A 15,849-nucleotide genomic window follows, 5' to 3' on the forward strand; every position below is an offset into this window, starting at 1 on the left:
AAATCAATTTTTTAATTTGGTTTGATTTATAATTTTGATTCGGTTTATTTATAATTTTGGATGACATATTTTTAAGAACCAATAACGGGTTTTTCAAATTTTTTTTGCATCAGCAAGTGTAATTTTTTGTACAATTATAGATAAATGTACAAAAGTGTTATGATAATATTAACCCTATCAAATCAAGAAGAACGATCCTCCCTACTTGAAAAATTAGTTATATTTATTATCTTTTCTCTAATTAGACTTAAAGTCAATAATCAGTTTAATAAAATCCAAAATGGCTAAATTCATTAGACAATATATAAATTGTAATCATAAATTAGATTGAACTTAATCATTTTCAATTAATTAGACTGATTATTGACTCTCAGCTCCATTAAAGTATATGCGATAAATATAATTAATTTTTCAGATGGTGAGAATCGTGATTCTTAATTTACTAGTGGTATTATTATCACAATATTTACAACTGATAATTACGCAAAAAGTTTTGCTTATCAATGTAAAAAAATAAATTATCGGCTCTTAGAAATATGTCATTCAAAATTATAAGTAAAACAAATCAAAATTAAAAATTAAAAAAGTAAAAAAAATGATTTGGAATATATTTATTAAAAACAAGTTGAGGATATAATTATTGAAATTGATTATTTGAGTTATATTAAAATATTAATTTTTGTGCTTATTAGGAGGATGACGTCACATTTTCATTAAGTCTAACGGTCAAACTTAACGGTAGAATATAAATAAATTTAGATAGTTAGTTTATATATACTAACTTATACATATATACACTAACCTTTTTATAAATGCTAGAACTTTTGGAATTTAAGGTTTAATGAATATCTTAGTTGCAGAAGCGCTATTAACACCCATTTCATTCATAATAGAGTAATAAACTTTCTTAAGTATAAAATTAATTAATTATCAAATATAATTATTTATTATAATTTATTTAAGTTTATGCATTATTAAAGTTCTTTTAAAAATGCCATGAAATGACTTGATAGATATTCTAATAAATGTAATAACATCTAGTTCATTTTTTCTTTGACATTCTAATAAATGTAATAACAGCTAGTCCATTTTCTCTTATTCAAAGATTTCTTGTTCTAAGAAAGACTAGCTACTGAGTTCTTAGAATATTATATTATATATATGTGTGTGCAGTTAGTAATTATTTGAAATAATGTCACTAGATGAATTTGACTACTGAATATTTTGCAGTGTAATTATTCTCTTCTTTTCTATTATATGGTCCATTCTTTCCGACTCCACACAACCTATTAAAATAGCTTAGCTGGGGAATTAGTGTTGTTAATTTTAATTACCTTCGCATAATATGTATGACACACATAATCAATTTGGTTGTCAACGATGGTTGAAAGATGTAAGTGATTCAGTGTAAAAAATAAGGGAGGTAGTGAGATATATTAAGAGTTCTCCAATAATGTTCAGAAAATTTAAGGAGCGCTTATTGCATGAAAAAATTAAAGACAAGTCTTCATTCTATATAGTTATGCATACTAGATGTAATTTAATTTATTTGATATTAAATATAGTTAAAAAATATGAGGGGGGATTTGAGAGATTTGAATTGGAACCAATATTTAAGATTAACATGAGCTAATAGAGTACCTGATGTTATGATTAGTCTCGGGTTAAAAATAGCTAATATGTAATATGTCGTCTCATTTTTATGAGTTTTATCTTACACATTTTAAGTTTTCGTTATGTCATATCTAATATGTCTTTCAGTGAAATTAGTGATTTGCCTTTTATTTTGAATTAATGGATAAGCAATAGTGATGTTGAGCAGAAATCAATGGGAAAAATGATGAAGGATAGAATGAACAAAGTTATTTATTTTGTTGTTGTTCTTGAGTTTGTTATAAATTTGAGTATATAGAGTTTTTTGTTTTGTCAAATGTATAGTAAAAAAAGGAGTGTAGAGTTGTTAAACAAAGTGAAAATAAGTTTAAGCGATTTGTTTAGTGAATATAGATGAATGTACCAACCTCATTAAGACAACCAAGTGATAATAGTTTATAGCTCTGAGGTGGTAGTTCTGTAAATATCTCTTTAATAAATCATAAGCCTAAATCCTTTTTAAAATATCACTACAATAAGAAAAAATTGGAGGAGTTTAGTATTTTTCATTGTAGGCTATTGGGATTATCCATGATACTATGTAGGAATCAATTTCTACTCACAACTATTGATATAAGATTAATTATTGAAAAGTGCATTTTTTCTAATGATAGTTGATGAAAAATTTAGTGATTAAATCTCTCTTTTCCATGCAGGTTCTACACTTAGATTTTATTATTGTTGTGCTAAGGATGTGTATGAAATGTTGATTGAACACTTAGTGTTAAAATCTTATGGATTGTTATCCTTTGTATATATTTTATTATGGACTTTTGTGTAATTTTTGTAGACTTTATGTGATATTTAGGAGCTATTTTATGAGCTTTATGTAATATTTAGGAACTATTTTGTGGACTTTATGTTATATTTAAGAACTATTTTGTGGACTATATACATATATATTTTTTAAGGAATATAGGTTTTATTAAATTGAGTATAGGGATAATTTTGTACTTTTTTGACAAATTTCAGTTATGTATGAATTAAACTAAACCGAACTGATATTTTCTATTTGTTTCGATTCAATTTTTCTAATACTTTCAATTTGATTCAGTTAGAATAGGTTGTTCGGTTTTTGGATTTTCAATTTCGGTTCGATTTAAAATAAAACTAATCGAATGCACACTTTTACCATGATGGAATTCAACTAAGACAAGATATTTGAAGGGGAGTCCTATTGTCTGCCTAGCTCTTGTTCTAAAACTAAATGACATATTGAAGATATTGAAATAAAGATAATTAAAAAAAAATAGAAATAACTTGTGAAATTTAAACAACATAAAAGAATGAAATTTGGCTCTACTAAAAAACCATACCTTAACAATAAAATTAAAAAAAAGGAAAAAATACCAAATAAATCCAGAAAAATCTAAAATTTTATGGAGATATTCTATAAATACAAAACAAAATAATACAAGAAGAGTCATATAAAAAGAACTTGTGAAATGTGAGCTGTGGCCATTTACAAGAAAGTTGTTCCAGAATATGACTGATTCTGAATATTAATTTTATATGCAAAATGGCACTATATTAGAGACATAAAATAAAAAACTCAAAGAATAAGAAATTTAGTTCACTTTTTAATATCGATTTTAGTCTCAAGAATCACTCAATTTAGTGATTAAAAGGTCGATTTTCATGTTATGGAATTCACGATAATGACTGAAACAATCAAGAGTAACTTGATTACTTCAATAATGTTTGAAAAATTGTATCTTTATAAAGAAAAAAAAAATCCAAATGCAGCTTGAAAATTATACTGAATTTTATGAATAATTCAATAAAAATATATGCGGAGTCAAAATCTCTTCTAGTCGAAACAAGTAATTTAAAAAGAGATAGATATTTTATACAATATGCAAAGAATATGTATTGCTTTTAAGATTTTCATTAAGAATGATGTGAGAGGTGTACCGACATATCAAAATTAATTAAAGAACATGCAAAAAAGTTATTTTATACCGTAAATTAATTAATTATAAAAAAAAGAGTATCTTTAGTAATAAAAAAACAAAAAGAACAAGAACAAGCAACGGAGGGGCGGCGACAATGCTCAAGAATTGAAGGTCTTGATTTTCTTTCTTGAATGCAAGAAAGAAAATTTTCTAAAGTGATTGAAAGTCTTGGTTAGTTGTCCTTGAGAGAATTTGGGTATTGATTGAATGAGAGTTTAGAAGAGATGAATATATATAAATTGGTGTAAAATTGAAGTTTTCATAGAGAAATAGCTCTATCTCCCTTTGAACTCTTAATTGGGCAGTCATGCATGGTAATTTTTTTGGATATAGCTTATTTTTTATTCAATTAAGCTCTTAACCATTTATCACAAGAATTCCTTTATAAAAAAATTGCAAAATTACCAAACGTTGGCCATTTGGCCATTCTTTCGTTTCAACCATTCTTTTTAAGGTTCAAATAATCTTTAGATTTCATGGAAAAGTCTAAAAAAAATAAAAAAGACCATTGTGCCCCTATCTTTAATTTTATTTTTTTTTTACTTTTTCTTTTCATGCATAAAATACTTCTTTAAAACTCTAAAATTAATTTTAAATGTATGGAAATCATGACGTGATTTTCATCATTGGGTCTTCATTTATGTGCAAGCACACGTAATATAAAATTAAAGGTCTATAAAAAGGTAAGTGATGGTAGTTTTTTTTAGAATGCTAATTAGTCTTCTCATGATTAAGTTATGCAATAGTTTCTGTTTTGGGAGTTTTGAGATTCATTAGATTTTATTTATTTTCTCTTATTTTCTGAGTAGGAATAGTGGTTTTGGCCGCCTTGGTAGGTGTATTCCTCCCCTTTGTCTAGCTAGTTCTTTATTTTTTTGTTTTTATGGGTTGCTTTGGTTTGTAACTTTAATTTCTCTCCTAGGGTTTTTTATGGCTATGTAGTCAAGATTCTATTTTAGAATAAGGTTTGAAGGTGGACATATAGCCTGTCGATGGAGAGTTTTGCATGTGTCTCATAGAGGTAGCAATTTTAGGGATGATGTTCAGCTTCTCTTATGTTTTCTCTAAAGTGCTTATGAGCTTGACCCTATCATCGTTAGATATTTTTTATTGCTACTTAACCGGAAATCTTCACCCATTCACCTCTTTTGACGGTACCTTATGCTGATGCTTTGCTTGCTGGTTGTGGTGATGGTGTGTGTTGGTAGTTTGGGAGTGTCTAATTGCATTTTAGTTGGATATCGTTAGGTTCTGATTCGCTTGTGGAATGGTGTAGGAGCTTCCACTTTTGTCTTGGCATGAGTTGGGCTCTTTCTCAATTTCCTATGTCGGGTTGGGTTGGATTTTGTGTTCTGCATGGGTGTGGCTTCGGCTTGTAGATCTTTTTGTACTTTGTGCTCTAGTTATATATTTCTTTAGGGAAAAATTGAATAAAGAAAAAATATTTTCCATTGGGCTCACCCTGCAGATGCATATAGAAAATCATGTAGCAGAATATTCCCCGAATAGATATTAAAATGACACGTTCGGCGGAATTTTACGATGCTCACCATACACACGCGATCATCAAAACCTATGTCTCCATCTCTCTGTCTCTCTCTCTGGCCTTTCCGAATTCCAAATTCCAAACCCTAACCCTAAATTTCCCCTGAAACTACACAATTTGTCACATGAAATTGGTTGCCTCACGCCAACCCTGGATTCCCTATCAAATCTTTCATCAGATAAATCAAGGCTTAATTTGATGATTATAATCAGATTATCATACTCTTGTAAACTCTAGTGATCCTCTTTCCACGTCTCTCTCGGCTTAGGAACATATGGAGGGCTCTGTGGTGGAGGATCTCGGAGCCCCCGAGTCATGGGAGGTGGCCGATTTGGACGAAACGATGAGCCGTTTGATGCTTAAGGATTCCAAAAAAGACTCCGGAAAACCCCTTCTAGAGCTCTCAGCCGATGTTTCCGTTAATTCGGGCTCGGCGTCCGGTTATGGTTCTTCAGCTCCTGGTACCGGCAGTGGTGAGAAGTTGCCGGACGATATAATTAATCAGGTCGATCAGTTCCTTCGTGAAGCCTTGCAGAACCCTCGTGAGCGGCTCTCCAGTAAGTTCTCTTATACCCACAAACTTGTATATCAATCGCTGGACTGGATGTCTTACTGGGCAGTTTAATTGATTTATCAAAAACCTCTATTTAACGATGTGCTTTTACCGGTCAATTATGAGTTTTTTAGCAGGTTGAGATGCTGTAGAGTTGATGAGTCCACCTATCTATTTCATATGAGACAGCAATTGGGATAGGAAAATTCAAGGTATTTTAGGAAGGATTAGGCCAAATTAGCTTCTTCTGAATCTAGGATGACTGCAAGAAGAAAAGTGTCTTTTTGGTCTTTATTCCTGAGATGACAAACGAGGCATGCGAAAGGAGGAATGAGGAGAGGGGATTTGAAAGGTTCATGCTAAATTGGATAACACAGCAGAAAGTGAACTAAGATTGGAATCCGAGATTTCCCTCTATTTTCCCTTGCCCGAAAGTAAATTTATGTTATTAGTAGAGAGATGATGACTATCAATGTGATGTTTTTTTTTGCGGGGGTGGGGGGGGGGGTGGTGGAAGGAATCTGTGTGCAAATAATCTCATTTACAATGTGAACTACGTGAACTATCTGTAGAATCAAAAACATTTTTCTCTTCCACGAGTTGATGACTAGAAAAAGGTTATGCAACCATAAGAAAGACTATGAATTCTTCCGGTCCATAAAACACTCCTTTTTTTTTCTCCAAAAACAAAAATTCAGATATTATCAGTGGGATCTGAGATGAGTTTATTGACTTTATGCATATTTGTTGAAGGAAGGAATTCTGTTCCCTCTGGGACCCCATAAGGGAAGGGGTTCTGCCAGGAAATCTGTCTCTATACATAGTTCTATATTATTCTCCTCTTCAACTGTCCTAGATGTAGGCTCAATTGCATTACCCCATAAAGCTGTCTTTTCACTATTTCTGCCTTTTTGAATCTGTTTGGGTGTTGTGCTATATTTTTCCTTAGTTTACAAGAACTTATCAAGCAAAAGAGTAGTTTTAGGTGTAAAACATTTTGGATTGGTTTTCTATCTTCCTTGGCAGATTAGACTCTTTTTTTTTATGTTTTATTTTAGGTAAACTGTAATTTAGTCCCTGTAGTTTATTGAAACCTACATGTTAGTCCTTTATTTTTAAAAGCGAGCTATTTGATCTTTATAATCTTAAAACTAACAAATTAGTCCCTATCCAGCAGGATTCCTTATACATTCACAATTTAGTTCATGTATTTGCATATATTCCAACAATTTATTCCCTGTAGTTAAGTGAGATTTATATATTATCCTTGTATTTTTAAAAGCCGGCTACTTAGTCCTTGCAATTTTAAAAAGCCTATAAATTAGTCCATGCCCTGAAAATGCAATTAAATCACCATTGTTGTATTATTTTTTTATGGAATAATTTTCTATATATATTTAAACTATAGGGACTAAATTGTAGCTTATCCTATTATTTTTATATGAATGCTTTGGATAGGTAACGTGTTTTGTTTCATTTATCATAGTTTTCCACTTGACTTTCCACGATATCAGCTCAAAACTTCTGCCTGACCTTCTTTTGACTCCACAATGTGCAGAGTTGCTTTTTTCAATCTGTTTATATGCTTTTCATGATTAAATGAGAATTAAATTGCATCTTTTTGGTTGATATCCTGAGGATTAGTTTTCATTATCTAAATTTTCTTAACACGAGGAATTTACTTCTTATTCAGATGCAGATCTTAGATAACACTAGGTTTATATTCTTAAAAAAACCAACTTAAAATTTCAAATTTTACCAACATTTAATTCGTATTGTTCATCCTTATTTACCCCTGTAAGTTTTTGTTGCTATCATTTTCTGGCATATGTCATGATTGTTTTCATTGGACTAAATACATTGGGATTTACCAAATTGAAATTTTAGCATAGAATCATTGTGCAGCTGAATAATGGACTTGAAAATGTGATTCAGTCTGTTAAATTTTCTTTCTAATTGAAAATTTGATTTTTTGTAAAAACAATTTTTTTTGTTACTCATTTAACTTTGTAGTATTCTTCCATCTTATTTTTTACTGTTGTTTTAGACACAGCAGGAATCCATTTTGTACATTTACTCTCTATCAATTTTCTATTTTGGTACCCTTAACAATCTCAAGTGTTAGCATGTGTCAGTGTGCATTTTCTGAGTTGCTTTTTTTACTTTCTTTTATTTTTAATATTTGTTTTATGCCAGTGTTGTGGGAGTAGTGAATTTGTGATCCGATTTTGAGCATGAAGCTCTGTATTGTCAGTGTTTGAGAAAAATATTTTCTTCAAGCTCAGTTTTTTTGTTTTTTATTCTCTTACCCCTCATTTTTCTCCGTGCAAATAAATAAACTATGATTTCTATTATGCAGTACTGAGGATGGAGCAAGATGTTGAAAAGTTTATTTGTGATCCTACACAACAGCAATTAGAATTTCAGCAGTTGCCCACTTCATATTTACGGTTGGCTGCACACCGAGTAGCACAGCATTACTCGCTCCAATCTATGGTTTTGTTAGACAATAATTTACCTGATGGATCTGGTTCCAGAATTATTGTCCGCAAGACTTCTGAGTGTAGGTTGCCTTTGATTCGACTTGCAGACATCCCTGTAAACTTGCCATCAGAAGACAGTGGTGTTGTTAAAGTTGCAATCAAACAAAGGCCACAGAAGCGGCCACAAACTGTCAACAATTCAAATCCAAATTCCATGAGGTCAAATAGTTCCAAAAGTGTGGAGGAAAGAAAAGAGGAGTATAATAGGGCACGCGCTCGAATATTCAATTCTAGTGGTTTTAGCAGTGGCTCTAGTGGAAAACCAGAAGGTGAACCAAGACTGCAAGATGGTTCCCAGCATAGTTTATTGGGTATAACGAAGACTGAAGAAAAACCTATTTCTGGAAATTCAGATATAAATTCTGGTAGAGGTTCTATTGAATCGTCGGCAAGTAGCAATAGATCAGCTAGAACTAGGACAGAGAAGGAGCCAATTAGTAGGTACAAACCAAACAATAGGGTGGCCATCTTTCGAGACCGAGAAGTTGATAGGAAAGATCCAGACTATGACAGGAGCTATGATAGGTATTTCATTTATTTTTTTATGTATCAATTATTCTCCACTTTGCAATTACAAAAATGAACTGAGGATTTTAAGGATGTGGGGGATAAATCAGAAAGGCATAACATTATAGGATAAATAACATGCACATACTCATGAGCAGGAGAGAGATGGATGGAATATTTAGCTTTTACTGTTGTCAGAATTATTTAGTTATGATGTATGAAAATCAAAGTCACCTTATTTGGTTGGTAGAAGCTATCTCTTAACTAAAAGACAAAAAAAGGATGCTCAGTGACTATGGTCCTGCTCGGCACTTTGTGTTTTGACCTATTATTTAGAGTTTAAGGGGGTTGATTATGAAAAGTTACTTCTAAATTTTGGCTAACTATCACTAGCACAACTACCAGCTACTAAAACAGTTAATAGCTACTAACATTGCTAATATTACCAAATAAGGCCTGTATGTAAAGGTGTATAATAGCTACTATCACTAGCACAACTACCAGCTACTAAAACAGTTAATAGCTACTAACATTGCTAATATTACCAAATAAGGCCTGTATGTAAAGGTGGAGTTCAGAAACCTGAACAACCAATGTTTTAAGGGTCCAAATCACTTTGTCTGATTCATGCTTGAATATTGATTATGCGGGTCTGAAATGCTGATGCCCAAGTAATTGTGAGCTTGATTTCTTTTGACAGCAAATAATTTTATAATACTGCATAAATCTTGTTTATCCAGGTATATGCAGAGATTTGATCCTGGATTTGGATTCAATGGAGGACCTTACACCATGCAGCCATTATACACCCCTGCATTGAACTACAACACTGAATTTCCACAGCTTGGTTCTAGCCATAGGCCACAAATATCCACGGAACATCAACCACGGCCTCTCCCTCAAAATTTACCTGGGCCATGGGCTGCCCCATCAACTCCTGCGGGAATGGGATATGGTCATCCAGAAACAATGATGACCCCATTCAATCCAAATCATGTAGGTGCACGCTCTTCATCCGCCATATATTTACATTCGTCTCAGTATCCGTGTCAGCGACCAGGAATGCCTTTCATCCATCCTCATGAACATGTTCAACCTTTTTCACAGGTATGGCTATCAGAGAAGCTTTCTTTACTGTCATTTCTGGTTGCCATTATGAATCTTCTCTTGTTGCAATTGCGTGCCACAATTTGCAACTGGATCGTAACATCATTTTTAGTTATTTCTATAGTTTTATGATCCCCAAGCTCCTTAGCTTTAACTTTTCCTTAAATAACTAAAATCTATTTTTTAATTGATAGTTGCTAATGATAATTTTTCCTCAAACTTCTACTATGAGTGATATGGGCTTGTAATAAATGGAAACGTTTAACCAAAAGAGGCTCTGTAATGGACTGTAACTGTTCCTCCTGGGGAAGTCATTGAATGATTGAATTGTTACTTCCTGCTTGTAATATCCATGTTTAAGAAGGAAGAAGATTTTAGAGATTCTGTTAGTTGCTCATTAATTAAATGGAGGAAATGCAATGATTTTGTTGAAGGCATTCATCTTGTTTTTAATATAATTCCTTCTTTTTTGATGGGTTCATATTCTTCCTTGTTTCCAAAGTTGTCAAAACTAACATTTCCACCATCAGATCATTAATGCCAGATACCTTGAATCAATTAAGTTGATGTTTGTTTAAATAGTTCTAATTTACTTTTAAATTGCCTAAATAGTTCTAAATTACAAGTTCATGCTCGTCAGCTCCTTATTTTCACAGCAATGATTGTTCCAGTAAAGGATTTGGATCATCTTATTAGTTGTCAATTTTGTGCTTCTGCAGTCTCATCAACAGCAACCTGATGCGAGTTTTGGTTTAGCCCGGCCCCGGTGAGGGGCTTGGGCCATGCCTGCACCCCGCCAGCTGGGACCTGGGCTTGGAATATTTTATGAGCTGATGATACAGCTTCATATGTATATCTCAACTTGCAGGAGGTGCAGGCACAAGGAACTGAGGTGGATGGCAGTTGGGAATTTGTGTTTCTGATCCATTCCTCCACTCTCAGTATCAGTTGAAGCTTCTTCCACTTGTGATGAATGATGAGGAAGCTCGGCTTGGCAGATCAATAGTGTGAAGTTTGAGAGCCCTGTTTTAACACTGATGAAGAAGAAGAAGATTATGAAAAGAATTGTTATAGTTGGAAATATGTGTGCTTTCTTTGGACGAAGGTATGTCTTGTTCCATCATTCTCTCTTTTTTGGTTATTAGGGTTTGCTTGGTAGAATTGTCAAAGTTCATTAAATTTAGAAATGGAAAAAAATGGTCAATTAGCCTAGAAGATACAAATCTTTGCATTCTTTCATGATTTAATTCAAACCTCCTATTTTGGTATAATAGGCTGGGTTTTCAAAAATTGAAGAAATTATCCAAATTTCAAATTGATTATGGGGATTGTGCATCCCATACTATCCTAGGTGACGCTCTAGATGCTATTGTTTATAATAAATATGTGGGACCCACATGACACACAAGCAATCCTCGTGAAAAAAAATCAATCATGAAAATGAAGCGAACATAGTTTAATTAGTTTCAATGTAAGTGCATATACTTTTTATGTGGGTTGATTATGTGTTGTGGAACCACATGTTTATGAATAAAAACTGCCACCTAGATTGCCACCTAAGATAGAGCAAACTCTAAATTCAAAGTCAATTTGAAATTTGTATAAAATTGTTACAAATTTTGAAAGTTTTTGGCTTATTATACCAAAATTGGAATTCTTGGATTAAATTGCAGAATAATGCAATGACTTGGAATTTCTAGAACAATTGGCCAAAAAAGATTGATCACTTGTGTGATTTTCCCATAATCCGAATCAAAACTAGGGTTTTTTTGTCATCAAAAAATAAGTTGATAGGATGGGATAGTATCAGAAAATTATGCATTATTCAACCCGACTCTCTTTATGTTTATTTGGGATGTTGGGAGTGGTCTGAGGTGGTAGACATGGTGGCTTCAAATGCCAGTGGTAATAACAGTAGCAATGGCAGAGGTAGAGTTGGTAATATGACAATGATAGAGTCGACTAATTGCCACAGTTTTCTCTCAAATTGTCCATCTGTTCCTGATTTTCATTCTCTTTTTAAAGCAGAAACCCCATTTCTTTATGCATTTCATTTTGCTGGAGAAAAATTTGTTGAAGTGGAAAACAGCTCCATAATTTTTGCTTCTGTTTTTGTGTTTAGTAGATGTCTAAAATATGATGTCCCCTTTTCTTGCAGCACCCTAAAGAACTAAAAGGGAAAAATGCTTGAAGGTTATTTATATTCAAGCCGGTGTTGTGTATTTAGCTTGCAGCAGCTTGGTTGTGCAGCCGATTCCCCCTTGGAAAACCCTGTTCAATGCTTATTATGCTTTACTAGAATACTTCTAGTAGAAATGATGAAGTGGGTGTCATAATGTATCATAAGAATATATGTCCTAGACTTTAATTGAATGTTCTGGACCTGTAGTCATTATCGACAATCTGATTAGTCACTTGTTATTGACGATGTTTTCTGAAGATATTGAATTTTGATTTTCTGCTATGAAGTTTTACTTGAGTTTTAGGATGTGTTAAATTACGTGTAATTAGATTTGGTTTTTTAGTTTTTTGGTAGTTCCTTTTGCTTACTTTTGGACCGTGTCTCTGGTTCCGTTGTTAATGAGTTGGCCAGTTTCAGGGGGTTGGTTTATGGAAGAGGGAGAGCTATCCTGCTGTGAAGTTTTATTTAGAAGACCAAAAGCCCTCAGTTACTTATCAGTTTTACTTTGATATTCAGATGTTTATGTTTTTTCCATAATTCTACTTAGCTGTATTTGTTTGAGATGATAAAGAATGTGTAGAATGGAAAATTTCTTTTGTCCTGCTGTTTGGTGCACCAGTTGACTGGGTTACAAAATATTAATTATTTAGCCGGAATTCAATTATGTTGAAAAATAAATGAGAAAATATCAAACATTTTTATTATAGCTATTATTCTAGGTAAAAAATATGAGTTGTAAGCTATATGCTTTGTACTGCAAATTGTACTATATGAATATTGATATAATTGAAATATATGCTTGAGTAAATCTATAGTTTGCTAATCCAAATGATTTATTGTTTGGCCTTGATCGGTTGGATCATCTCGAATCAATAATAATATAAAAGATTATTGAAGAAGCATGAGTTAGAACTATTCCACACACTACCTATAAAAAGTAGCTTTGATTTTAGTACCTATAAAAAGTAGCTTTGATTTTAGTATTCAAAACGTGGAGACATTAGTTTCATAGGGTAAAATATGAAATCTTCATAGGTAAAGGAGATGAATAGAATTATTTAGTGATTATGACTATAAAATTCAGTACCATCTGATTTAGATAAATATAGTATCATTTGCTTTTAGTTAGTAATCAATTGACAATTTATATCACATTACGATATAATGAGACTAATAGTAAAAGAGTTTTACAAGTTAGTTAACAAAAATTTATGGCAAAAACAACACACAAATTCAAAATTGATAAAAATAGTAGGAGTAGTTCAACAACGTAAAAATAGTGAGTTCAGGTTTGACGGTAGAGAAATCCTCTAATATAATAATAAATTATGTGTACCAGACAATATTGGATTGAAATGAGATATGCTAAGAGAAACTTATAATGTTAGGTATAATATCCACTCTGGAGTTATCAAAAATGTATTAAGTTTTAAAAAAGGCATATTGGTAGCCTTTAATTAAAAAGAAGGTAACTTAGTTTATGTTTACATACAGGGGAGTAGTGTCAAAGAGTGAAATTGAAATCAACTATAATACTGAATCCATTGCCAATTCCAGAATAAAAGTGAAAATGTGTGATTATAAATGTAGTTGGGTTAGTAGTAACATTCAACAAACATGATTCAATATAGAATATAGTAGACAAATTGACTAAGTCGACTCATTTTATCCCTATTAAGAGTAGTTACTCTATGAATAAACTGTTACAGATCTATATAAAGGAGATAATCGGATTACATAAACTGTTACAGTTTATATAAAGGAAATAATCAAGTAACATAGAGTTTCAGTTTCCAAAATTTCATATAGGAAAGTTTTAGCAGACCTTGAGATAATAGAGATCTTTAAAAGGATAATAAGGTGATGGCCATTGGCAAAGAAAGATTCATAACTTTTGTGAGAAGACAGAAAAGCTATACATACGCAAGTAGACTTCTAGAAGAAAAACATAGTATTGTTTAAGGTTTATTCAATAAAAGAAGTGATTCATTTTGAAAGAAAAGATAAATCAACTATAAAATACATTAAACCCTTCGAAATCTTGTAAAAATCGATAATTTATCTTATAAATTAAATTTACTTATGAAAAAAATACATCCAATTTTACATATTTGATTTAAATTTTAGCGTCGAATCGGAGTTGTTATACATTTTACGCGATTAATATCTATGGCGTCAGAAATAAAACGTTATAATAAGCCAGTTATAGCTTCTACTCTCTTGATTAATCAAACAAGATACAGTAGCATCCAAAGGCATTACTCGTGGCTTAGTTATCACACTGAAAGAAACTAGTTTGCGAAATCCAAGGATCTTTCCGCACACTTAATTGTCAGATCCTATTTGCCATCTCAACCCTTTCAAAAGAGCTTCACTTCCATGTAAAGTGCTCGCCAAGTGATGCTCAGCAATGAACCAACCCCTCCCTGGATGAAATTAGAACGTAGATAAACCGGCTTTTAAAGAGATGGGCCAACATAGAATAGGGAAACTAGATCAAACTCCATCCTTGCTTTCTCCAATATTCTCATTTTTTTGAGACATGAAACAATACATATATAGCGTTTACACATTTAAAAAGTTAATTAATTAAAATATTTTCCAATTAAAAGAAAATTTTAAATCATTGTATAGAGTTTAAAAATTTTATGTACAACTATTATATAAATTTATTAATTTTTTATATTTTTAAATTAAAATTCAATATTAAAAAATAAATTATTTTATTAAAAAATATTTTTCAAAAAATATATATGTACATTAATTTTCATAAATATACATAGCATTAGTCTTTAAATTTTGTTATCATCATCATATTAAGTTTTTATATTTTAAAATTGTTATTTAATTCTTTGGTAACTGTTAGAGAAAAGAAGAGAGACGAAACAAAAATAAAATAAAATTAAAAAATTAAAAAAAAATTAATTGTAAATAATTATAAAATTCAATGATTAAAAAGTAATTTATTTTAAATATTAATAGCAAAATAAACAAGAGTTTGAGAGCGTTATAAAAATAACAACGAAAGATTATGTAGTTTAAATTTTAAAATGTAAGGGCTAAATGGTAATAACAATAAAATCTAAGGATTAATTAGTCATTTAATAAAAAAAACTAATGATTGAAATTCCATAATTTACGTGGCTACATCATATGCCAGGTTGTCTTTGTGACCATGAAATTGAAAAATCCTAGCTCATCCTCCCTGCTTCAGCTGGGTCACGTGCTCAGCCTTCCACACATGTATTAACCATCTCATTTCTAACCATATTTATACTAACAATCATAGCTTGTTCAGCTGTTCCTCGTCTTGTTCCCTAAGCATCCTACTTTACAAGTTGCTTCTCTAACTGCACAAATCACACACTCTCATCTCTTCTACGTGCACTTCCCTTGACACCTCCACTTTTTAGCACGCTTGTGGTGACACGTGCAGACGGTTAAAGATTCATAGATTTTTTTCTACATGAAAAAGGGCAGACAAGGTGGCTTTGCTCTGCTGTTTTGAGTGACTCCGTATATCATTAGGACCCCTTTTCTTGTTTTTGTCCCTTGTGGATTACTCTATATATTCTCCATGGAAACATTTATATCCTCAATGAGACCTATAGCCTATATATAATCCTTCTACACCTTACTATCTGCCTTTCATCAATTTGATACAATAGGTATGCCTTTCTACTAGTCATTCAGAGATCTCTTCAGGAATCAATATTATAGAACATATTATTCTCTTTCTTCTTTCTGATATCCAATGGCTGATAGACTCTTGTGCATGGAGATTGTATACCCCAAATCCATTA

At 31.8% G+C, this 15,849-nt stretch overlaps 1 protein-coding gene across 2 annotated transcripts; it reads left to right on the forward strand.

The window, feature by feature from the left end:
- Positions 1–5,136: 5,136 nt before the first annotated feature.
- Positions 5,137–12,650, forward strand: LOC110624686 (R3H domain-containing protein 1). 2 transcript variants are annotated; one of them, XM_021769927.2, is made up of 5 exons: positions 5,137–5,711; positions 8,067–8,775; positions 9,498–9,864; positions 10,584–10,969; positions 12,464–12,650. In XM_021769927.2, the coding sequence occupies exons 1-4, from the start codon at positions 5,429–5,431 to the stop codon at positions 10,632–10,634; spliced, it is 1,410 nt and encodes a 469-aa protein (XP_021625619.1). In that variant the 5' UTR covers positions 5,137–5,428; the 3' UTR covers positions 10,635–10,969; positions 12,464–12,650. The 2 variants fall into 2 exon arrangements, with proteins under 2 accessions (XP_021625619.1, XP_021625618.1); XM_021769926.2 differs by lacking the exon at positions 12,464–12,650 and adding an exon at positions 12,023–12,328.
- Positions 12,651–15,849: the final 3,199 nt, after the last annotated feature.

The sequence above is a fragment of the Manihot esculenta genome, chromosome 10 (genome assembly GCF_001659605.2).
Source record: "Manihot esculenta cultivar AM560-2 chromosome 10, M.esculenta_v8, whole genome shotgun sequence".
NCBI lineage: Eukaryota > Viridiplantae > Streptophyta > Magnoliopsida > Malpighiales > Euphorbiaceae > Manihot > Manihot esculenta.